The sequence below is a fragment of the Schistocerca americana genome, chromosome 7 (assembly GCF_021461395.2).
Source record: "Schistocerca americana isolate TAMUIC-IGC-003095 chromosome 7, iqSchAmer2.1, whole genome shotgun sequence".
In the NCBI taxonomy this organism is placed as follows: domain Eukaryota; kingdom Metazoa; phylum Arthropoda; class Insecta; order Orthoptera; family Acrididae; genus Schistocerca; species Schistocerca americana.
This window is the reverse complement of record NC_060125.1, coordinates 312,540,324-312,565,642: the sequence shown is the minus strand read 5'-3', so window position 1 is coordinate 312,565,642 and position 25,319 is coordinate 312,540,324. Positions and strand designations below refer to the sequence as shown.

General features: G+C 43.9%; 1 protein-coding gene across 1 annotated transcript in view; it reads left to right on the top strand.

Moving 5' to 3' along the window:
- LOC124622898 (cytochrome P450 6k1-like) overlaps positions 1–25,319 on the top strand; it is a 162,568-nt gene that overhangs the window by 78,311 nt on the left and 58,938 nt on the right. Inside the window, exon 5 of the mRNA XM_047148688.1 lies at positions 5,585–5,863. Within this exon, the coding sequence (XP_047004644.1) occupies positions 5,585–5,863 (279 nt within the window). The remainder of the gene's footprint in view (positions 1–5,584; positions 5,864–25,319) is intronic.

Below are 25,319 nucleotides of genomic sequence, written 5' to 3'. Positions count from 1 at the left end.
AATAAGTGTGTTTCCTGATCAGCGTAGTATTTTAGCTAACAGAAATTTTCTCCATTTACAAGCCTGGTCAGGCTTCTTTTATGACATAGATCTATCAGGCCAAACTTGTAATGCAAACTGTTATTTTAGTATGTTGTTTGTAATTATTTATATGTGGAAATGGCATTGGGGTACTTCACAGTTCACAATCATGTTTTAGGCATTAAACTGAAGAATATGAGTGTACATGGAAAAAACATCGCTCTTTTCTATTTTGCTGATTCATTGTTGCACACATTTTACACTTGGAAAGAACATTGTGACACTTGCCATCACCGCAGATGTGAAAATAATTAATTTGAGGCTCTGTTTTATTTTAAACTAAATGTGTTACTAAGATCGAACTGTGAATACTGCCACTTGTTGGTGATGATAAGCTTGAAGCAACAGTTGATCGTATTTTAAATTTTTGAAGTTTACTGGAACAGTATTTAAAGGAAAACTCATATCCAACAACTGTATATTACTACACTGAAGCGGCAAAGAAATTGGTAAAGACGTATTCAAATACAGAGATATGTAAGCCGGCCGCTGTGGCCGAGCGTTTCTAGGCGCTTCAGTCAGAAACCGCTCTGCTGCTACAGTCGCAGGTTCGAATCCTGCCTCGGGCGTGGATGTGTGTGATGTCCTTAGGTTAGGTTTAAGTAGTTCTAAGTCCTAGGGGACTGATGACCTCAGGTGTTAAGTCCGATAGTGCTTGCAGCCCAGCCACAGAGATATGTAAACGGGTAGAATACGGCGCTGCGGTCGGCAACGCCTATGTAAGTGTCTGGCGAAGTTGTTAGATGGGTTACTGCTACTACAATGGCAGCTTATCAAGATTTGAGTGAGTTTGAACGTGGTGTTATAGTCGGCGCTCGATCGATGGGACACAGCATCTCCGAGGTAGCGATGAAATGGGGATATTGCCGTCCGACTATTTCACGAGTGTACCGTGAATGTCAGGAATCCGGTAAAACATCAAATCTCCGACATAGCTGCGGCCGAAAAAAGAGCCTGCAAGAGCGAGACCAACGATGACTGAAGACAATCGTGTAGTGAGACAGAAGTGCAACCCTACCGCAAATTGCTGCAGATTTCGATACTGGGCCATCGACAAGTGTCAGCGTGTGAACCATTCAACGAAACATCATCGATATGGGCTTTCGGAGCCGAAGGCCTACTTGTGTACCCTTGATGACTGCACGACACAGCTTTACGCCCCGCCTGGGCCCATCAACACCGACACTGGACTGCTAATGACTGGGAACTCGTTGCCTTGTCGGACGAGTCTCGTTTCAAATTGTTTCGCGCGGATGGACGTGTACGAGTATTGAAACAACCTCATGAATCCATGGCCCCTGCATGTCAGAAGGGGACTGTTCAAGCTGGTGGAGGCTCTGTAATGGTGTGGGACGTGTGCAGTTGTAGTGATGTGGGACCCCTGATAGGTCTAGATACGTTTTTGACAGGTGACACGTAAGCATCCTGTCTGATCACCTGCGTCCATTCATGTCCGTTGCTCATTCACACGGACAATGCACACACCACACGTCCTGAAATGTTACAGAGTGGCGCCAGGAACACACTTCCGAATTTAAGCACTTCCTCTGGCCACCTAACTCCCCAGACATGGATATTATTGAGTATAGCTGGGATGCCTTGCAACGTGCTGTTCAGAAGAGGTCTCCACCCCCTCGTACTCTTACGGATTTATGGACAGCTCTGCAGAATTCATGGTATCAGTTCCCTCCATCACTACTTCAGACATTAGTCGAGTTCATGCAACGAGTGTTGCGGCGCTTCTGCGTGCTTACGGGGGCCCTACACTATATTAGGCAGGTGTATAAGTTTCCTTGGACTTTCCGTGTAAAATGCTGCTAACAAAATAGCCATCATCGAGGTAAAGAAAGGACTAGGCAAAGAGAAAATTAAAAATATTATATAGACATACCCAAGGCATAACGTCATCGTGACTGAATGAGGCACGCAGCAACTGCCAGGACTGCAACCGAGGTTTATCATGGCCGGTGCTGATAAGGAAAATTGGTCACATGCGTGTGGACGTATACAATGAGAGGCAACATGGGACAGAATCATAAAATGTGGTAGGGAAGCTCGGGTAGCATCTTTACGAGTAATTTTACAAATGAAATGTAGAAGAACCTAAGGTACAATAGTAATTTTATTATCTAAACAAGACCGGTAAGGAGGGGGGGGGGGGAGTGGCGGCAACCGTGCCTAGTGTAAAGCAGTTTATTAAAAGCAGAAGTAACAGATTCACAAATAAATTTTTATCATACAACTGAAACGGGCTTTTTCATCATGACAAGATTGGGGTAACTGCAGCATGCACAGAGGTATTTAAGCAATTATTCTCGATACACGCTTGGAATGGGAAGAAATCCTACTGTGTGGTACCACGGTAGGTATCCTCTGCACAATGGTTTCCAGGCTATGTAAGTAGATGCAGGCAAAATTCTGAGTGCCACTAGTATGATGTGTTTGAAATGCTGAGGAGTGGGTGCTCAGCGGTGCTTGACGGCAAACACTAATGTGACAAAGCATTATGGAATAGCGATATGCTCATCTACAGATGGTGGTAGTGTCGCGCACACAAGGTATAAAAGGAGAGCGCATTGACGGAGCCATCATTTGTACTCAGGTGATTCATGAAAAAACGTTTCCGACACGGTTACCGTCACACGACGGTAATTAACAGACTTTAAACACAGAATGTTAGTTGCCGCTAGAAGTGTTGGATATTTCATTTCGGAAATCGAATTCCGAGACCGACAGTGTCTAGAGTGTACGAAGGATGCCAACTTTCAGGCATTACCTCTCACCTTGGACAACGCAGTGGCCGGCGGCCTTCATTTAACCGCCTAGAGCAGCGGCGTTTGCGTGGAGTTGTATGATATAAACGCAGAAATCAATTAGGGACGTACGACGAACGTATCCATTAGAGGAATGCGGCGAAATCTGCCGTTAATGGGCTATGGCAAAAGCCGACCGAAAAAAGTGCCTTTGCTAACAGTACGACATCATCTGCAGAGCCTCTCCTGGCCTCGTCACCATATCGGTTGGACACTAGGCGACTTGTACGAGGTAATCTCAAAAGTAAGGTCTCCTATGTTTTATAAATACATATACCTGTTTACTTCTACAGTGGTTTACATCAATTTACAACTTAAACATTTAGCTATTTTTCGATACAATCACCATTCCTGTCGATGAATTTTTGTTGACGCTGTGGCAGTTTTTGTATGCCCATGTCATACCATCTCCCCGCCATGCTGTTCAGAAAGTTATGAACCTCTTCTTTCACCTCGTCGTCGGAGCTGAATCGCTGGGACCGCAATTGAAGCTGACAGGTACTGTGAGACTCTGAAAAAACTCAAATGGGCAATTCCGAACCGGCGGGGGGGGGGGGGGGGGAATGTTGAGCAAGGGCGTACACATTCTCCATGACAACACTCGCCCACACATTGCTCAACAAACCGTTGCTCTCCTGCAACAAATGGTTCAAATGGCTCTGAGCACTATGGGACTCAACTGCTAAGGTCATTAGTCCCCTAGAACTTAGAACTAGTTAAACCTAACTAACCTAAGGACATCACAAACATCCATGCCCGAGGCAGGATTCGAACCTGCGACCGTAGCGGTCTTGCGGTTCCAGACTGCAGCGCCTTTGACCGCACGGCCACTTCGGCCGGCTCTCCTGCAACAGTTTAAGGGCAACATAATCACCCACCCATCGTATAGTCCTGACTTGGCGCTCAGGGACTATCACCTATTCCCTAGGTTAAAAGAACATTTGGCCACCGAGCGAGGTGGCACACTGGACTCGCATTCGGGAGGACGACGGTTCAATCCCGCGTTCGGTGATCCTGATTTGGCTGTTCCGTGATTTCCCTAAATCGCTCCAGGCAAATGCCGGGATGGTTGCTTTGAAAGGGCACGGCCGACTTCCTTCCCCGTCCTTCCCTAATCCGATGACACCGACAACCTCGCTGTTTGGTCTCTTCCCCCAAACAATCCAAATCCAACATTTGGCCGGAAAGCGATTCAGCTCCGACAACGAGGTGAAAGAAGAGGTTCATAACTTACTGAACAGCATGGCGGCGAGCTGGTATGACATGGGCATACAAAAATTGCCATAGCGTCTACAAAAATGCATCGACAGAAATGGTGATTATGTCGAAAAATAGCTAAATGTTCAAGCTGTAAACTGATGTAAACCATTGTAGAAATAAACAGGTCTATGTACTTATAAAAAAAATAGGAGACCTTACTTTTGAGATTACCCTCGTAAGCCGTGGCTTGGTTACACGAGGCGCGATTTCAGTTGGTAAGAGCTGATGGTAGGGTTCGAGTGTGGTGCAGACCCCACGAAGTCATGGATTACAGTTGTCAGTGAGGCACTATGCAAGCTGGTGGCGGCTCCATAATGGTGTGGTCTGTTTTACGTGTAGTCGACTGGGTCCACAGGTCCAACCGAAGCCATCGTTGACTGGAAATGGTTGTGTTCGGCTACTTGAAGCCATTCATGAATTTCATATTCCCAAACAACGATATAATTTTTTAAGGCACCGGGCCACAGTTGTTGGCGATTGGTTTGTAGAACATTCTGGACAATTTGAGCGAAAGAGCAGGCCACCCGACATGGATCCCATCGAAGTTTTATGGTACATAATCGAGACGAATTAGATTAGGAAATGAGACGCTTAAAGTAGTAAAGGAGTTTTGCTATTTGGGGAGCAAAGTAACTGATGATGGTCGAAGTAGAGAGGATATAAAATGTAGGCTAGCAATGGCAAGGAAAGCGTTTCTGAAGAAGAGAAATTTGTTAACATCGAGTATAGATTTAAGTGTCAGGAAGTCATTTCTGAAAGTATTTGTATGGAGTGTAGCCATGTATGGAAGTGAAACATGGACGATAAATAGTTTATACAAGAAGAGAATAGAAGCTTTCGAAATGTGGTGCTACAAGAGAATGCTGAAGATTAGATGGGTATATCACATAATTAATGAGGAGGTATTGAATATAACTGGAGAGAAGAGAAATTTGTGGCACAACTTGACTAGAAGACCGATTGGTAGGACACGTTCTGAGGCATCAATGGATCACCAATTTAGTATTGGAGGGCAGCGTGGAGGGTAATAATCGTAGAGGGAGATCAAGAGATGAATACACTAAACAGATTCAGAAGGATGTAGGTTGTTGTAAGTACTGGGAGATAAAGAACCTTGCACAGGATAGAGTAACATGGAGAGCTGAATCAAACCAGTCTCTGGACTGAAGACAACAACAACAACAACAACAACAACAATCGAGACGTGAGTTCGTGCACAGATCCTGCACCGGCAACGCTTTCGACTGTAGAGGCAGTATGGCTCAATATTTCTAACGATTTGTTGGGGCCATGCCACGTCGAGTTGCTGTACTGCGCTGGGCAAATGGCGGTCCGACACGTTATTAGGAGGTATTCCACGACTTTTGTCCTCTGTTAGTGTAGTGTTGAGGTGTCAGGTGCTTCACTGACGGGGTTTGCGCGGTGTGCAGGTGTGGAGGGCGGCGCGCTGTCGGGGGAGAGCCGGGGCTGGAACGACGCGGTGCGGGGCGTGTTCGGGTTCTCGCCGCGGCGCGCGCTGGAGGTGCTGTCGGTGTTCGTGGCTCCGCAGCTGCGCCCGCTGCGGCTGTTCGCGCCGAGATTCTTCGGCGCCGTCCCCGAGAGCTTCTACCGGCACGCCTTCGCGGAGCTCTCCGAGCATCGGCGATCGGCGGCGGACACCGGCAAGCCGGCGCACGTGTTAGACATGCTGATGGCGTTCGCTCGCAGAGGTGAGGCGCGGCGCTCTCCTTGTGTCTCCACACTTGACCCACTCTGCTACACAGAATGCGAGGTCGAGGTCGGCAGTTTGGAGTGGCAACGGCAACTTCTTCCTCTCATAATGTTTAGGCTTTATGCGCACGTGCAAGTGTGTGTGTGTGTGTGTGTGTGTGTGTGTGTGTGTGTGTGTGAGTGAGTGAGAGAGAGAGAGATGCTGACAATTGCAATATTCAAGTAACTTCGTGTCTAGGTAAGCAAGACCATAAACGTAAGTTTTGCCTGTTACTCGTCCCCATTTTTATTCCACTTTTCATTCTCTATTATAAGGAGCAGACCGAGCTGTTCGAGATCCGGTCCAGTTCTTATTAGCCTATAACCCCAGCAAGCTGGGTCTGGGGCGGAGGAAATCCAAAATGGGAATCTGTGGGAGGGGACTTAGTCATGGGATTCACCTGATATCTGCTGCCAATATGAGTAACTTAGATACTCTCGGTAGCTTAAATCACTTACTAAAGGCAAGGAGGCCTCTGGTCGAGTTGAGTTTACAGTCTTTAGATTTGGGGATTTGTGTAACTGAAATTTAGTGGATTATTTTTAGTGTTGACGTGGATTACTTAACACTTTTCATGATTTAGAGTCAATTGAAACTTTTTACACCAGACAGATAGATTACATTAGTACTTGTTCCATAGATCTTGAATACGACACTTCGTAATGATGTGGAACGTGTCAGGTTAATAAAAGGTGTCTATACAAGATATTACATCACAAAAAATATTACATGACACTTAATATTTTTTATTTCTTTTCTAAATAATTTTGCAATTAGTTTTGATCATTTGATGATTTTACAAGACTGTAAATGCTAGCATCGTCTGCAAACAATCTAAGAGGGCTTCTCAGATTGGTTCAAATGGCTCTGAGCACTATGGGACTTAACATCTGAGGTCATCAGTCCCCTAGAACTTAGAACTACTTAAACCTAACTAACCTAAGGACATCACACACATCCATGCCCGAGGCAGGATTCGAACCTGCGACCGTAGCGGTCGCGCGGTTCCAGACTGCAGCGCCTAGAACCGCTCGGCCACCTCGGCTGGCGCTTCTCAGATTGTCTCCTATGTCGTTTATGTAGATTAGGAACAACAGAGGGCCTATAATATTTCCTTAGGGAATGCCAGATATGACTTCTGTTTTACTCAATGAATTTCCGTCAGTCTTACGAACTATAACCTTTCTGTCAGGAATTCACAAATCCAGTCGCACAACTGTGCCGATGTTCAACAGCCACACAATTTAATTAGAAGCAGCTTGGGAAGAACGACAAAGCCTTCTGTAAATCTAGAAATATGGTTTCAATTTGAGATCCCCTATCGATAGCACTCATTACTTCGTAAGGATAAAGAGTTAGTTGCATTGCACAAGAACGATATTTTCTGAACCCATGTTGGCTGTTTGTCAATAAATCGTTTTCTTCGAGGTAATTCAAAACGCTCGAACACAGTATATGTTACAAAATCCTACTGCAAATAGATGCTAGTGATATGGGTCTGTAATTCAGCGGATTACTCCTTTTGCTTTCTTGGATATTGGTGTGATTTGTGCAGGTTAATCTCAGGTACTATTGATATGATTTTCACCAATACCTACGAGGACGGTTTGTGCATGTCTCTACCTATTGTAAACAAGCCATCCACCCATACATACTTAATACTACCTGTGAGAGGCTGGGGCGGGTTCTTAGTGATAAATAAAAGCAGATATTTGACTTCCGTTAAGGAAAGCTGAAATTAAAGGCAGCTACTGAAGTTTCGTAAACACGTCTTCACCAGAGAATATACTAATTCCGTATCCGATTTATGCTTAGACATCGTGATTCAGCTAAACTGTCCGCCTTAGATGTTCCTCGACCCGTTTGAGGCATAGCAATTCTGCTTTCATCCAGATGAATTGCGAGACAGCCCATACTAGACGACGCATAGTCTCTTTTTGTAACTATATTAATTACAATGATGTCGGTATCAACATTGCATTCCAAATGGAATTACAGTGGAGACTCGATTAACCAGAATAATTGTTAATGTCAGTCTTTCCGATAATCGAAAATCTGGACAGTTGAATGTCTGAAGAAAAGCGATTTTTTAAAGTCACATGGTTATTTCACAATGTTACATTTTCGTATGTACATACATATTTTCTTAAAATTACTAAAATATTACAACGTTAATTATGAAATACGTAACAAAAGCCGCATAAGACAGTCCTGGAGTTTAATTTTGTTTAATATATCTGGTAATAGTCATTACACTCGAACACTTCTTTCTCTTCGTTGCTGCTACATCATGAATTCGTTATAATTCGATAAAATCACACTGTTTGTTTTTTGAACAATTTGAAAGCTGTTTCCAGGGCTTGAAATGCCTCCCCAAGAGATGCTCCTGCATCATTTTCTGCTTCTAATTTTTTTCTCTTTCATCTTCTTGAATTTCCTGCTGTTCGTTTGCCTGCAATATGTTTACAGCATTTCGTCATCCGACATGATCGGAAAACCTTGATCACCACTGCCGCAACTTTGCCACTCTTTAAGCGATGCCACCACCATTCTCTAGCGTTTTCACGTTTTTAAGCACAGATGCGACGCGACCCATTGTCAGAGGCGTAGCGTTTGGCAACTGTCTATCTCAGACAGTAATGAAACGGCGCGGGCGGCCAGTGCCAGTGCGACATGTCGGTGCACGCACGGAGTAGACGACAAAAATATTTCCTCGCAGTTGACAAATTGGATAATCGCGAATCTGTATAACCGAGATCCGGATATTCGAGTCTTCACTGTGTAGTAATATCTGCTGCTGGCAATTTGGTTCTACCAAGGGAAACAACCACATCGCACCGCCCCCCCCCCCCCCCCTCACCGCACATTTAGCGGTAAAGAGGCCCAGCGGATAGCCCGTCAAAAACTGAACGCAGATCAAACATGAAAACAGAAGGAAGGTGTACTGAACTGTGAAAAAAGAAGGAAAATAGAAACAGTGAATGGTCCAAGCTCAACATTCCCAACCTGGAGCGAATATGAAAGTCTCAAAAATGAGATTGACAGGAAGTCAAAATGGCTAAGCAGGCATGGATAGAGCACAAATTTAAGGATGTAGAGGCTTATCTCACTAGGCGTAAGATAGATACTGCCTACAGGAAAATTAAAGAGACCTTTGGAGAAAAGAGAACCACTTGTATGAATATCAAGAGCTCAGATGGAAACCCAGTTCTAAGTAAAGAAGGGAAAGCAGAAAGGTGGAAGGAGTATATAGAGGGTCTATATAAGGGCGAGGTACTTGAGGGAAATATTATGGAAATGGAAGAGGATGTAGATGAAGATGAAATGGGAGATATGATACTGAGTGAAGAGTTTGACAGAGCACTGAAAGACCTGAGTCGAAACAAGGCCCCCGGAGTAGACAACATTCCATTAGAACTACTGACAGCCTTGGGAGAGCCAGTCCTGACAAAACTCTACCATCTGGTGAGCAAGATGTATGAGACAGGCGAAATACCCTCAGACTTCAAGAAGAATATAATAATTCCAATCCCAAAGAAAGCAGGTGTTGACAGATGTGAAAATTATCGAACTATCAACTTAAAAGTCACAGCTGCAAAATACTAACGCGAATTCTTTACAGACGAATGGAAAAACTGGTAGAAGCCGACCGCGGGGAAGATCCGTTTGGATTCCGCAGAAATGTTGGAACACGTGAGGCAATACTGACCCCAAGACTTATCTTAGAAGCTAGATTAAGAAAAGGTAAACCTACGTTTGTAGCATTTGTAGACTTAGAGAAAACTTTTGACAATGTTGACTGGAATACTCTCTTTCAAATTGTAAAGGTGGCAGGGGTAAAATACAGCAAGCGAAAGGCTATTTACAATTTGTACAGAAACCAGATAGCAGTTATAAGAGTCGAGGGACATGAAAGGGAAGCAGTGGTTGGCAAGGGAGTGAGACAGGGTTGTAGCCTCTCCCCGACGTTATTCAATCTGTATATTGAGCAACCAATAAAGGAAACAAAAGAAAAATTCGGAGTAGGTATTAAAATCCATGGAGAGCAATAAAAACTTTAAGGTTCGCCGATGACATTGTAATTCTGTCAGAGACAGCAAAGGACTTGGAAGAGCACTTGAACGGAATGGACAGTGTCTTGAAAGGAGGATATAAGATGAACATTAACAAAAGCAAAACGAGAGTAATGGAATGTAGTCGAGTTAACTCGAGGGAAGCTGAGGGAATTAGATTAGGGAATGAGACCCTTAAAGTAGTAAATGAGTTTTGCTATTTGGGGAGCAAAATAACCGATGATGGTCGAAATAGAGAGCATATAATATGTAGACTGACAATGGCAAGGAAACATCGAGTATAGATTTAAGTTCAAAATGGTTCAAATGGCTCTGAGCACTATGGTACTCAACTGCTGAGGTCATTAGTCCCCTAGAACTTAGAACTAGTTAAACCTAACTAACCTAAGGACATCACAAACATCCATGCCCGAGGCAGGATTCGAACCTGCGACCGTAGCGGTCTTGCGGTTCCAGACTGCAGCGCCTTTAACCGCACGGCCACTTCGGCCGGCTGATAGATTTAAGTGTCAGGAAGTCGTTTCTGAGAGTATTTGTATGGAGTGTAGCCGTGTATGGAAGGGAAACATGGACGATAAATAGTTCGGACAAAAAGAGAATAGAAGCTTTCGAAATGTGGTGCTTCAGAAGAATGCTGAAGATTAGATGGGCTAATGAGGAGGTATTGAATAGAATTGGGGAGAAGAGGAGTTTGTGGCACGACTTGACTAGAAGAAGGGATCGGTTGGTAGGACATATTCTGAGGCATCAAGGGATCACCAATTTAGTATTGCAGGGCAGCGCGGAGGGTAAACATCGTAGAGGGAGACCAACAGATGAATACACTAAACATATTCAGAAGGATGTAGGTTGCAGTACATACTGGGAGATGAAGCAGCTTGCACAGGATAGAGTAGCATGGAGAGCTACATCAAACCAGTCTCAGGACTGAAGACCACAACAACAACATCGTGGTGTAGCGTCCATTTGCAACAGCGAGGTGTAAGGAAGAGACCTCCAGACGTACGTATATCTGCTTGTTCTACACAAGTACCACGTGTTACGGTGTGTTGGAAGTTTTGGCTCTTGAATTCCTTTGTGTAACATAGTTCACATATGTTTATTTCGTGTTTTCATTTCTTTGAGAGATCTGTGAGGCATCTCGCCTGCTCTTACAATTCCTCACATTTACTTGCGAAGGTAATACGGTATCCTCTCACCACATGACTCATATTCTATAACCAATTTGAACATGGATTTCCTGCTTTGCAGTCCAACACCGTGACCACATAACCGCGATTCGATCGATGTTGCATATCTTGAGTTTGGACCATTCCCTGTTACATTTTGCCTCTTTTCTTCACGGTTCAGCGCAACTCCTTCCCGTTTTCATACTTGAACTGTGTTCCGTCTTTGATGAGCTATCCACTAGGCCACTCTACCACTAAATCTGACGGGGTGCGATGGGGAGTTTCCCCTTGTATGAGAGATGAATTTTATGCCGTTTCACTTTTAAAAAATATGATTAGTGTTTCGTTATAATTATAATATCAGGAACTGAGGATGTATCTGCTTGGATTAAGGAATCGATAGTGTCGTGTGTGGAAGTTCGTGATTTGATACCAAAATAAGGAAATACAACTGGTCGGATGAGAAGGAAAAAGTTTTGTGCTACCGCTACCGGTGTAAAAGTGGCACGATGTAAATGTAGCTTTCATGCCGTCTGTGTCATTCACGTGAGCCGAGTGATGATTAGTTTGAAATGATAAATGCCTGTCACAAACAGAAAAATTAGATATATGCTTCTCTACGGAAATTCAGAATGAATGCACAGACAAAAATGTATAACGACAGAACGATGTCGAACAAGAACGACTATTCGGTAAATGTGCAAAACATTGTTCTTGTAAGTGCAATAGAATACTACGCAGTGTGTAAGAAGTAAGTCTGCAGTGAGCGAAGCGAACGAAACACTTGTTTTGGCAGCTGTTGCTCGTACATCTACATCTACATCCATACTCCGCAAGCCACCTGACGTTGTGTGGCGGAGGGTACCTTGAGTACCTCTATCGGTTCTCCCTTCTATTCCAGTCTCGTATTGTTCGTGGAGAGAAGGATTGTCGGTATGCCTCTGTGTGAGCTCTAATCTCTCTGATTTTATCCTCATGGTCTTTTCGCGAGATATACGTAGGAGGGAGCAATATACTGCTCGACTCCTCGCTGAAGGTATGTTCTCGAAACTTCACCAAAAGCCGGTACCGAGCTACTGAGCGTCTCTCCTGCAGAGTCTTCCACTGGAGTTTATCTATCATCTCCGTAACGCTTTCGCGATTACTAAATGATCCTGTAACGATGCGCGCTGCTCTCCGTTGGATCCTCTCTCTCTCTTCTATCAACCCTATCTGGTACGGATTCCACAGTGCTGAGCAGTATTCAAGCAGTAGGGGAACAAGTGTACTGTAACCTACTTCCGTTGTTTTCGTAGCTGCAGGTTTGCTCCAGAGAAATAGAGGGTGCCTCTGCAATGAGCCAGCTCAGGGTTTTTCTCATTTTTCCCGCTAGCAGCTTCCATCCGTATCAGGTGTTCTTCACCAGCATATTAAGCTGTTGGGTTTCAGAAGACTCGAGGAATTCTGTAACTCGGTTCTGATGCAAAATCAGGACAATAGGTTCTTTCTTCGAACAGTCTCGTTATCGATGAAGCTATCTTGACAAATCATGGAAGACTGAAAGTTAGAAATATGGATTTTTGGGCCGGTGAGAATCAGCACTGGCTGAATAAAGTTGAACATCAGAGGCAGTGGAGTGTGAAGTTCTATTGCGGGGTTATTGAAGTATCCGTGATTGGTCCTTACTTCACTGAAGAAACGTTTACAGGTAAAAGATAGGGGCATTGTACACTCCTGGAAATTGAAATAAGAACGCCGTGAATTCATTGTCCCAGGAAGGGGAAACTTTATTGACACATTCCTGGGGTCAGATACATCACATGATCACACTGACAGAACCACAGGCACATAGACACAGGCAACAGAGCATGCACAATGTCGGCACTAGTACAGTGTATATCCACCTTTCGCAGCAATGCAGGCTGCTATTCTCCCATGGAGACGATCGTAGAGATGCTGATGTAGTCCTGTGGAACGGCTTGCCATGCTATTTCCACCTGGCGCCTCAGTTGGACCAGCGTTCGTGCTGGACGTGCAGACCGCGTGAGACGACGCTTCATCCAGTCCCAAACATGCTCAATGGGGGACAGATCCGGAGATCTTGCTGGCCAGGGTAGTTGACTTACACCTTCTAGAGCACGTTGGGTGGCACGGGATACATGCGGACGTGCATTGTCCTGTTGGAACAGCAAGTTCCCTTGCCGGTCTAGGAATGGTAGAACGATGGGTTCGATGACGGTTTGGATGTACCGTGCACTATTCAGTGTCCCCTCGACGATCACCAGTGGTGTACGGCCAGTGTAGGAGATCGCTCCCCACACCATGATGCCGGGTGTTGGCCCTGTGTGCCTCGGTCGTATGCAGTCCTGATGGTGGCGCTCACCTGCACGGCGCCAAACACGCATACGACCATCATTGGCACCAAGGCAGAAGCGACTCTCATCGCTGAAGACGACACGTCTCCATTCGTCCCTCCATTCACGCCTGTCGCGACACCACTGGAGGCGGGCTGCACGATGTTGGGGCGTGAGCGGAAGACGGCCTAACGGTGTGCGGGACCGTAGCCCAGCTTCATGGAGACGGTTGCGAATGGTCCTCGCCGATACCCCAGGAGCAACAGTGTCCCTAATTTGCTGGGAAGTGGCGGTGCGGTCCCCTACGGCACTGCGTAGGATCCTACGGTCTTGGCGTGCATCCGTGCGTCGCTGCGGTCCGGTCCCAGGTCGACGGGCACGTGCACCTTCCGCCGACCACTGGCGACAACATCGATGTACTGTGGAGACCTCACGCCCCACGTGTTGAGCAATTCGGCGGTACGTCCACCCGGCCTCCCGCATGCCCACTATACGCCCTCGCTCAAAGTCCGTCAACTGCACATACGGTTCACGTCCACGCTGTCGCGGCATGCTACCAGTGTTAAAGACTGCGATGGAGCTCCGTATGCCACGGCAAACTGGCTGACACTGACGGCGGCGGTGCACAAATGCTGCGCAGCTAGCGCCATTCGACGGCCAACACCGCGGTTCCTGGTGTGTCCGCTGTGCCGTGCGTGTGATCATTGCTTGTACAGCCCTCTCACAGTGTCCGGAGCAAGTATGGTGGGTCTGACACACCGGTGTCAATGTGTTCTTTTTTCCATTTCCAGGAGTGTAGATGTGCTTCCGTTTCTCCTATGGGGGGAAATACTACTTGAAATAAGTAGATGTTTGTTTGTAGTATGCTCCCCCCACCCCATGAATCATAGACCTTGCCGTTCGTGGGGCGGCTTGCGTGCGGCAACGATACAGATACCCATACCACAGGTGCAACCACAGCTGAGGGTTACCTGTTGAGAGGCCAGACAAACATGTTGCCCCAGAAGGAGGTCAGCAGCCTTTCCTTTAGTTGCTCGGGCAGCGGTCTGGGACTGATCTGGCATTTTAACATCAACCAAAATGGTCTTGCTGTGCTGGTACTGCGAACGGCTGAAAGCAAGGGGAAACTACAGTCATAATAATGCAGAAGTAAAATACTTCCCCTTTCTAATCTCCGAGCTGGGACTACCCATGAGGATATACTTACATGGATAACCATATAAGTATAAAGTTCTGGCAATACCGACCATGACATTCTTCTTCTGTGAGGATGCACACACATTCCCCGAACTCTTACGGAACTTGATAAGAATGTCTTCCACGAGTAATAAGTGTGATGGGGTGGGACACTACGAATGTAGTGTGTGGACATACAAAGTGAGAATGTGGGTCTCGCGGTAGGCGTGCACGAGACATCACTGCAGTCGCATTCTTCTCTGTGCCCTCGGTGGCTCAAATGGATAGAACGTCTGCCATGCAAGCAGGAGATCCCGGGTTCGAGTCCCGGTCAGGGCACACATTTTCACCTGTCCCCGTTGATATATATCAACCGCCAGCAGCTGAGGGTATTAATATATGATTCTAATTTCGACTGACTCACTCATTCTGAAATTTGGATCCGTTAATCTGGCAAGTGAGTTAGAAAATTTAAAAAAGGAAATGGTTAAGTTGATGTTGAATATAGTGGGAATTAGTGAAGTTCGTGGCAGGAAGAACAGGACTTCTGGTCAGCAGTATACAGGGCTATAAATACAAAGTCAATTATGGGTAATGCAGGACTAGGTTTAATAATTAAAAAGAAAGTAGGAATGCGGGAAAACTACTATGAACAGCATAGTGAACGCATTATCGTAGCCACGACAGACACGAAGCCCACACACAACACAGTAGTATTAGTTTATATGCCAAAAAGCTCTGCAGATGACGAAGAGATTGAAGAAATGAATGATGAGCTAAAAGAAATTATTCAGATAGTTAAGGAGACGAAAATTTATTTGTGACGATCGACTGGAATTCATAGCAGGAAAAGAAAGAGAAAAAAAGTAGTAGGTGAATACGGACTGGGGGAAACGAATGAAAGAAGCAGCCACCTGGTAGAATTTTGCACATATAATAAATTAATCATCGCTAACATTTGTTTTAAGAATCATGAAAGAAGAATGGATACGTTTAAGAGACATGGAGACACCGAAATGTTTCAGATTCATTATATAATGGTTAGACAGAGATTTAAGAACCAGATTTAAAATTATAAGAAGTTTCCAGCGGCAGATTGTAGTCACTACAATTTATTGATAGAATGAAGGCTTCATTGGATTTATAATTATACAGAAGTAACACTACTTCAAGAAAGGTTTACCAGCCACATGTTTTTTTTTTTTTAACTGTAGATTAAAAAATCAAGAAATTGCAAAAATGTAAGAAAGTAAGGAGATGGGATATGGACAGGTTGAAAGAACGATAGGTTCTTGAGAGTTTCAGAGGGAGCGTTAGGCAATAATTGACTAGAATAGGGAAAAGGAATATAGTAGTCGACGAATGGGTAGCCTTGAGAGAAGAAAGAGCGACAGCAGCAGAGGATCAAAGAGGTAAAAAGACATGACTCAGTAGAAATACTGCGATATTACGGGAGGTAATTAATTTTTTGATGAAAGGAGAAAATACAAAATAAAAATACAGGAAATGAAGCAGGCGAAAGGGAATACATCGTCTAATAATGAGACTGACAGAATGTCAAAATGGCTACGAAGGAATGGCTACAGGACAAATGTAAGGATTTATAAGCATATTTCACCAGAGAAAAGATAGATACCACCTACAGGAAAATTGAAGAGCCCTTTGGAAAAAGAGAAGCATGTGCATGAACGTCAAGAACTCAATTGGGAAACGAATACTAAACTAAGAAGCGAAAGCGGAAACATGGAAAGAGTATATACAGGCTCTAACCAAAGGAATTTGATGACAATGTGATAGAGAGGGAAGAGGATGAAGATGAGATGGGAGATATGACACTGCAAGAAGTATTTGGCAGAACACTGAAAGACCCTAGTCGGAACAGGGCCCCTAGAGTGGGCGACATTCAGTCAGAACTACTGATAGCATAGGAAGAGCCAGCAACGCCAAAACTCTTCCACCTGGTGAGCATGTTGTATGACACAGGCGACGTATCCTCAGACTTTAAGAAGAATGTAATAATTCCAATGAAAGCAGGTACTGACAGGTGTCAATGTTACCGAACTATCAGTTATAAGTCACGGTTGCAAAATTCTAATACGAATTCTTTACAGAAGAATGGAAAAGCTGGAAGAAACCGATGAGTTTCGATTCCGGAGAAATGTAGCAACAAGCGATTAATTACTGACCATAAAATTTCTCTTAGAAGATTAAGGAACGGCAAATCTTCATTTATAGTATTTGTAGAATTAGAGGAAGCTTCTTTGGCCGGCCGCGGTGGCCGCGCGGTCCTAGGCGCTTCAGTCCGGAACCGCGAGACTGCTACGGTCGCAGGTTCGAATCCTGCCTCGGGCATGGATGTGTGTGATGTCCTTAGGCTAGTTAGGTTTAAGTAGTTCTAAGTTCTAGGGGACTGATGACCTCAGATGTTAAGTCCCATAGTGCTCAGAGCCATTTGAACCAGAGGAAGGTTTTGACAATGCTGATTGGAATATTCTCTTTGGAATTATGAGGGTATCATGGATAGCAGGGAGAAAAGTTCGAAGACAAGAAAGGGTATCCGGCCGAGGTGGCCGAGCAGTTCTAGGCGCTGCAGTCTGGAACCACGCGACCGCTACGGTCGCAGGTTCGAATCCTGCTTCGGGCATGGATGTGTGCGATGTCCTTAGGTTGGTTACGTTTAAGTAGTTCTAAGTTCTAGGGGACTGATGACCTCAGAAGTTAAGTCCCATAGTGCTCAGTGCCATTTGAACCATTTTTGAACAAGAAAGGGTAATAGTGCATGAAGCAGGGCTGTAACCTTCCCCCTGTAGTATTCAATCCCTACATTTAGCAAACAATAAAGGAAACAAAAAAAAAGTTGGAGAAGGAATTAATGTTCAGGAAGAAGAAATAAAAACTTAGATATGCCGATAGCATTGTAATTCTGCCAGAGACTGCAAAGGTCTTGGAAGAGCAGTTGAACGGAATGGACACTGTTCTGAGACGAGGATATAAGATGAATATCAACAAAAGCGAAACAGGGGTGATGGAATGTAGTATTTGTAGAATTAAACTACGTGATGCTAAGAGAGTTGAATCAGGAAACTAGGCACTAAGAGTAGTAGTGAGTTTTGTTATTTGGGCAGCAAAATAAATGATTATGGTCCAAGCAGAAGGATGTAGTATGTAGACTGACAATGGCAAGTAAAGCGTTTGTGAAGAAGACAAATTTGTTGACATCGAATACAGATTTAAGTGTTACGAAATCGAAATTCTGAAGATTTTTGTGTAGTGTGCAGCCGTGTATGGAAGTGAAACATCGACTATAAACAGTTTAGCCAAGAAGAGGATAGAAGCTTTTGAATTGTGGTGTGGTGTTGCAGGAGAATGCTGAAGATTATATGGGTAGTTGCGTAACTAGTGAGGAGGTACTGACAAGGGGAACTCCCCATCGCAACCCCCTCTGATTTAGTGGTAAGAGGGCCCAGTGGACAGTCGTCAAAAACTGGTCACAGATCAAACATAAAAACAGGAAGAAGGTGTACTGAACTGCGAAAAAAAGGCCAAATAGACACAGTGAACGGTCCAAAAATAAGAAGTGCAATACAGAGCAGCCTGACGTCGCAGTGGCGTCTTGAGCGATCACCGTGTTAGACTGCCAAGTGGGCGAGCCGTGTTCAAAACTCCCTCGTGCCCTTTATTTATTTTTCACATTATGAACTGTCCGTCCGGTCATTGAAATGTATGTTGTGTTTCTGTAGTCTTGGCAGTTGTCATACTATACATTGATTAAAGAATATGAGTCATGTGGTAAGAATACGTTACCGTCGCAAGTAAATGTGATGAACAGGAAGAGTAGGCGAGGTACCACATAGATATCTCACAGAAATGAAAACAAAAATAAAAGGGATTTGAACTATGCTACAACAAAGGAATTCAAGAGTCAAGATTTCTAAAGCGAAACGCAACTCCGAAACCGTTAAAAAAGTTTTGACACAGCACAGAGAAATTGTATGATCGTGATTTCCTTGGGAGTGATCATTCGTACGAACACCTATATCGGACAAGGAGGTATATCTCACTTACCAGTCGTACAAATTAGGTGCGTCGATAGGCGATTCCTATTATATAAAATACTAATGCCCTGTATGACACACCAGACGTGTTTTCCGGTTCACTTGTCGCCTTGTCAGCAAACGTTTGCGGTTTCCATTCGAAAGCCACGTTCTCTCGGCTGCTAATAGGGTAGTTGTGCAGAATTAACTGTCATAGGTGACTCGCTGTTACAAACGGACTTTACACAACGAGTCAGACACAAATTTGAATAAAGCGAATAGCGAAAAAAAAAGAAAAAAAGGGCACGAGGGAGGTTTGAATACGGCTCGCCCACTTGGCAGTCCAATACCGTAACGACTTAACCACGACGCCAGCGCTCTTCTCAGCTGCTATATATTGCACTTCTTCTTCTTGGATCATTCGCCGTTTCTATTTCGCTTTTTTTCACAGTTCAGTACGGCTTCTTCCTGTTTTCGTGCTTGATCTGTGTTCAGTTTTTGACGGGGTATCCACTGGGCCCTCTTACACCCTAAATCTGAGGGGTGAGGGGATGCGATGGGAGCTCCCCTTGCATTGTGAGCAGAACTGAGGAGACACGAAGTTTGTGGCAAAACTTGACTAAAATGTTGGAGGGAAATATGTGTGTGTGTGGGGGAGGGGGTAGGGGGGATGGGGGATGGGGGAATAATAATCATAGAGGGAGACCAAGAGGCAAATACAGTAAGTAGGTTCAAATGGATGTAAGTTGCAGTACTTATTCGGAGATGAACAGAGTAGCTTGGAGAGTTGCGTCAAACCAAACGCCTATATGACGCCAATGGACTTCTTCCTCTAGGTAAACTCGAAGACGAAGTCTGTGCACAATTCACAGCGAATCAAGCTGATTTAAAAACATTGCATTTGCAATGACATCGAAGGAAACTCATTAGTCTGTCCAGGAATTCTTGCACCAGCGACTGCAAACGAGTATTGCAGTATTTTGAACATCTAATGACATACTGGGGGGACGGAGGGGGGCGGACACCATGCAATATAGTATATCTTATTTCAAACTGGCATCATTGTGAAAGTGTAAATACTGCGGCGCGGCTGCAGTGCACAGTTCACGGTCCAAGTAATGGAGGTTATCTTCCAGTGTATTGCACGTGCATTTGTACTGCGGCGGTTAATACATTGCGATCGGTGAAATGCGTGATCTCCCAGACTTCCAAAAAGGGTAACTCGTTAATTCGCAGTTAGCTGGAGCATCTGTGACGAAAACGGATCAACTTTATAACCTTACACGAGCGACAGAATCCACGGTAATGACAGCAAAAAACGGAACATGGTGAAACACCATCGGCGAAGAGGAATGGTGGACGAAAGCCGAAGTTAACTGACAGAGGCCGACGAGCATTAAAAATGATTGTAGGCAGACAATATAAAACTTTCACGACAAAAGTGACTACTGAACTCAACACGCGCTTGAGTAATGCTCTGTCGACAAAAACAGTACGGCAGGAGCTTCACAAGCCTAAGGTTATATAATTTAAATACCCGTCTTTTGCAACTGTAATGAGAGTCTTGCTAAAACCAAACGCCTTTCGCTTTGTTCTAAATCACCTTCATTTGTCACTGTAACAATATTGTTCTTTTCTGTTGCCATTTTGTTTGCTAGGATCACAATCAGTTCGCGCGCTTTATTTCATTACTATAAACAGTATTACTTCTTGTGGTTACTCAAGGTTCTTTTGTTGTTTTCGTCATTCTTCCTGTTCTTCCACTTATCGTATGCGTCAGATTTTAGCACTCTGCACTTTCAGTAATACTAAGCAGATTCATGTTTTTGTGTTTGAGGAACCACTGTTATCTCGCCATTTCGTGTGTTTTATTTCGCTATTGCGAGATGTGTTCGTCTTCTGTTTTGGTCGTCTCGAAATGGTGAGGTGACAGAAATTGTTTACAACATAAAAACGTAAATAAGTTTAGCGTGATGTGTGTCCAAATCTAACACATATAAGCGAAAGAGCGGGAAGGATGACATAAATAAAAAAAAGACCGTGAGTAACAATATGAAGTAATATTGTTTACAGTAGTAAATTAAAGTATGCAAATTGTTCATGATCCTAGCAAACAAAACCGTATTGTTACAGTGACCACTGAAGATAAAGAGCAAACCCACATGCGTGTGGTCTTATATGACTTTCATTACAGTTGCAAAAGACAGCATTTAACCTATACAACTTGCATATTTGCAACAGCGGAAAAAGGTCGAAAAATAAAGGAGAGGACAATAAAAAGGGTCTATTCAAAAATCCAAACATAAGGCATTACAACACAGTAGTGAAGTCAGAATGCCTTATGCAAGCGAAAGCCTGGCATTAAACTATAATTTAGATAAATCAGAAGTACTAGAAAGGCGAATTATAAAGAAAATATTAGGACCACAAAAATGCCCGCATCTCGTGGTCGTGCGGTAGCGTTCTCGCTTCCCACGCCCGGGTTCCCGGGTTCGATTCCCGGCGGGGTCAGGGATTTTCTCTGCCTCGTGATGGCTGGGTGTTGTGTGCTGTCCTTCGGTTAGTTAGGTTTAAGTAGTTCTAAGTTCTAGGGGACTTATGACCACAGCAGTTGAGTCCCATAGTGCTCAGAGCCATTTGAACCATTTGAAGGACCACAATACACAGAAGAAGGTTGAAAATTATGAAGTAATGCTGAAGTATACCAAAATATAGAAAATGTATCATACGTAATGAAAGAAAGAAGACTCGTGTTTTCTAGATATCTACTGTATTTCGAATGCAGGACAGTAGAGCAACTAGTAAAATTTTCAAATATTTGTGGGGTAACGAGTCCACTTAAGCTGGGTTAACGAAGTCAAAAAGGATTTAGGAAGAAACAATATAAAAATAGAAGAATAAACAAGAGACAAGCTTTTAGGGAGAAGGTATGGAAACTGGAAGGATTCCAAGGCAGGATAGCAAAAAAGGCTGGGTGAAAATGGTCTGAAGACAGAAAGAAGTAACATAGTGAATAGGTGAAGGTATACTGGAAGAAAAGAAAAGAACAAAGAAAGAAGAACTGAAATTGGAACGTGGTTCTCAAATGAAATATTCGCAGTAAAAAAATTAAAAAAGAAATAAAAATGAGGAAAGAGATAGAGAACATTCATGGAAGGGCTGCAATTGAGAAACCCTTAATAAAGGAAACCATTGCAAAGCTGCGAAAGGAATGGTGCCACGACCATAAAACTTAGACACCTGATGACTGGAGGAATGTGGCGTGGTTCGATGAATCATGGTTTATATTGTTTCCTACAAACAGCCAGGTTTATGCATAGAGAACCCCAAAAGTAGCCTACGATCAGGCCTGTTTGCTTCCTAAAGCCAAGCATCGGAGAGGATCATTTATGATTTGGGCAGCTACCGTATGTCATGTTCCTTAGTGGCACCTACGTATCATTACCCTCACTGGCTGGATTGCTACAAATGACGTTCTCGATAAGAAAGTGCTTACTATTACGAAAATATTGCTGCCAAACACTGCCGTATTCCAAGACCATAATGCGCTCATACACACAGCCAAAAACGTTGAGGTGCGGTTTATGGAGCACCAGAATATCATCAAACTTTTTCCCTGCCCAGCACAATCGGCAGAACTCAACATCATTGAACCGTCAGGGGGAGTTTTAGAGCAGAGAGTGGGGAACTGCTTTCCAGCTCCAACATCGTTGAAACAATTGGCAGATATTTTGGTACTAGAATGGGAGAACACTCCATTGGAAGCTATTCAGACACACTACGAATATATTCCACGGAGAACTGCAGCTGTTCTCAAAGCCAATGGTCGCCCACCGCCTTATTAATAAAAAAATATTGTGTATATGTCAGGTGTTCACATTCTTTTGTCCATTCTCTGTGAATGCATTTTTAAGAAAGTGTTACGACCAAATTCTTTTGTAATGTCGTATTTTTTATGCATCTGCTGATGTAAGTTTTCAATGTAAATGTATTTCCGGACATTAAACTAATGATGCGAAATTATTATTGAACAATCTTTGTACCTGAATTCCCTTGTTTAAAAATTCATTCAATTTTTGAGATGCACTTTTCTTTCAAAGTCCTGCAAAAGCGAAAGCAGAACTGTTACCGTAGTTAACTGTGCATCATTCTTAGATGCCAGGTCCTTTGTCTTCCTGTGGACAAACCACATGTTTCCAAATGAGATTAATATCAATTTTGCACTAACCTTTTCTCCAATACTCGACTTTTGTGAATAGATTGTCTTAGCTGCGTGAAACGGAGCGCCCATCTACCTGACGGTACTATTCCATACAACACGAACTTCCGTATAAGATAGCAATCGGTTTAATGTTCCAAACAGATAAACTCCAAGTTCTAAATATTGTAATTACTACAGAACTACTAATCTGATTTTTCAGATTTAAGCGCCACTCATTTATAACTACGATATTAGCAGAGGACATTGCTTTAGTTTCTTTTGAAAAAGCAAAGTTGGTCCCGACGTTTCTCTAATTAATAAAACTGTGAAAACAAAGGATGCGTCGGCTATTGAGGACTTTCTCACAATCCATCGGGGTGAAAACACGATTACGGTATCTTTTAGGGTTCACGGAATATCAGAGATGAACAGTTTAGCTAACTTGCCCTATTGGTATTAATCAGAGACCAAAGTGATAACTAAAGAGCGCTTTCGACACGTACAATTTAGTTAGTATGACACACCATCCATCATGAGCCATGCGTTGATTTGCGGAGCATGAATGGAAATATAGAAAAGTGAACCAGAAGTCTATTATGAACAACTCCTCATAGAATACAATTTCCTGTTTAACAGCTGAAAAATCTCCATGTTCGGTTGACATACAACTTGAACACACATTACCTTCAGGAAAAGGACGTACTCTAGTGTTATTTCACTTTGTTACTTCATCGTGCTGACGCTTTCCGGATTCTGTGACTCGACTGGCGGCCGGCATTTATATATGCATGTGTGTCAAGGTAGAATTGGTCCACGTGTCGGTCGTGAGAGTACCTCAACAGGTTGTATGTGGTGTCGCTACACAGGGATCCTGTACGATATTGTTTACGGAAGGCAAATAATAGGACGGGATCGATCAAGATACAAGATAGTCCATGTATGTGGAGTCAAACTTCTAAAAGAAAAACAGGTGGATAAACACAAATTTAAAGTAAAGTAGTATGAGATGTGAGAGTGGGAAAAATGTGACGCTATGTTACCAATATGGCGGCTACTTTGGAGGATGCCATCTGGGATGGAAGTCATCATCAGCATCATCAAAAGTGTTCTGCCCAAAGACAGGTTCTTACATGGTAACTCTCCATGCTCTCCTGTCTTCTGCCATACTCTTCAGGTCCGAGTAATTTCCGCTTCCCTTTGTGTCGTCTATCATCTTGTACCTCCTCTTTCCCCTCAGTCTCCTCCCATAAACTAGACTTTCCAAATCGTATTTTGGCAAGCACTTCCGTCTCAACGGATTTCGGATCCAGTTCTTTTTACTTGCTCTTATAAGCTGCAGCAGACCTCATCTCACCAATGCTTTCCAACACCTTTAACTTATTCACTTTTTCCACCCATCTTATGCTCTCCATTCTCCCCCAATGCACATCTCAAATGCTTCTTGCGTTTTTCATCCTCTCGTCGCCGTGTCCATTTCCGCCCCACAGAGTGCCAAGCTTTTTCCTTAGACCTCTTTCGATGCAACTCCGTTTGTTCAAAAGGAAAGGATTCATGATATCAGGTACATAAAGAAAAGCAGTAGTGTCTTTCATTTGAGAAAAATATCACAATGACACACTTCTTAAGCAACAAATTAAGTGCTGACCATAACACGTAAGGGCCACAGGGTGTCCTCCAGGTGTTACCAGCACGTTGTACGATTGTTGTCACCCGCTTCATCCATTCCTCATGGACTCTAACCAACATAGTATGTACCGGAATGCTAGCTCAGGCATTAACAAGCTACTCGATGAAGTGTTAAACGTTTCTAATCTTCACGGCACACAGTTTCCTTCATATCTCTCCACAGATAGAAATCTCTGGGTCTTAAATCGGAGAAACGGGGGGCCATTCCCCCGGACCTCTACGGCGTATCCATCTCCAGAAAAACTGGGTATCCAGGTACCTCCAGACAGCTATCCTGTAATGAGTTGAGGCACTATCGTGCTGAAAGAAAGTTGTAAATGTCCCGTCTTCAGATAGAAACGATGACAGCACATCTTCTAACAACTGCAGATGACGGACTGTTACTGTTGGTGTATCCCAAATGAAGAAGAGCCCAGCAGTACGAAGACTCTATATTCCACACCAAACCATAACTACTTCGATGTATCATTCCAGTTAGGGTTCACGTCTGATCCATCTGATCAGTATCTGTGAGTCTATTTACCTGTCTGTTCACATAGAAATTTAAAAAAATGGTTCAAATGGCTCTGAGCACAATGGGACTTAACATATGAGGTCATCAGTCCCTAGAACTTAGAATTACTTAAACCTAACTAACCTAAAGACATCACACACATTCGTGCCCGAGGCAGGATTCGAACCTGCGACCGTAGCGGTCGCGCGGTTCCAGGCTGAAGCGCCTAGAACTGCTCTGCCACACCCGC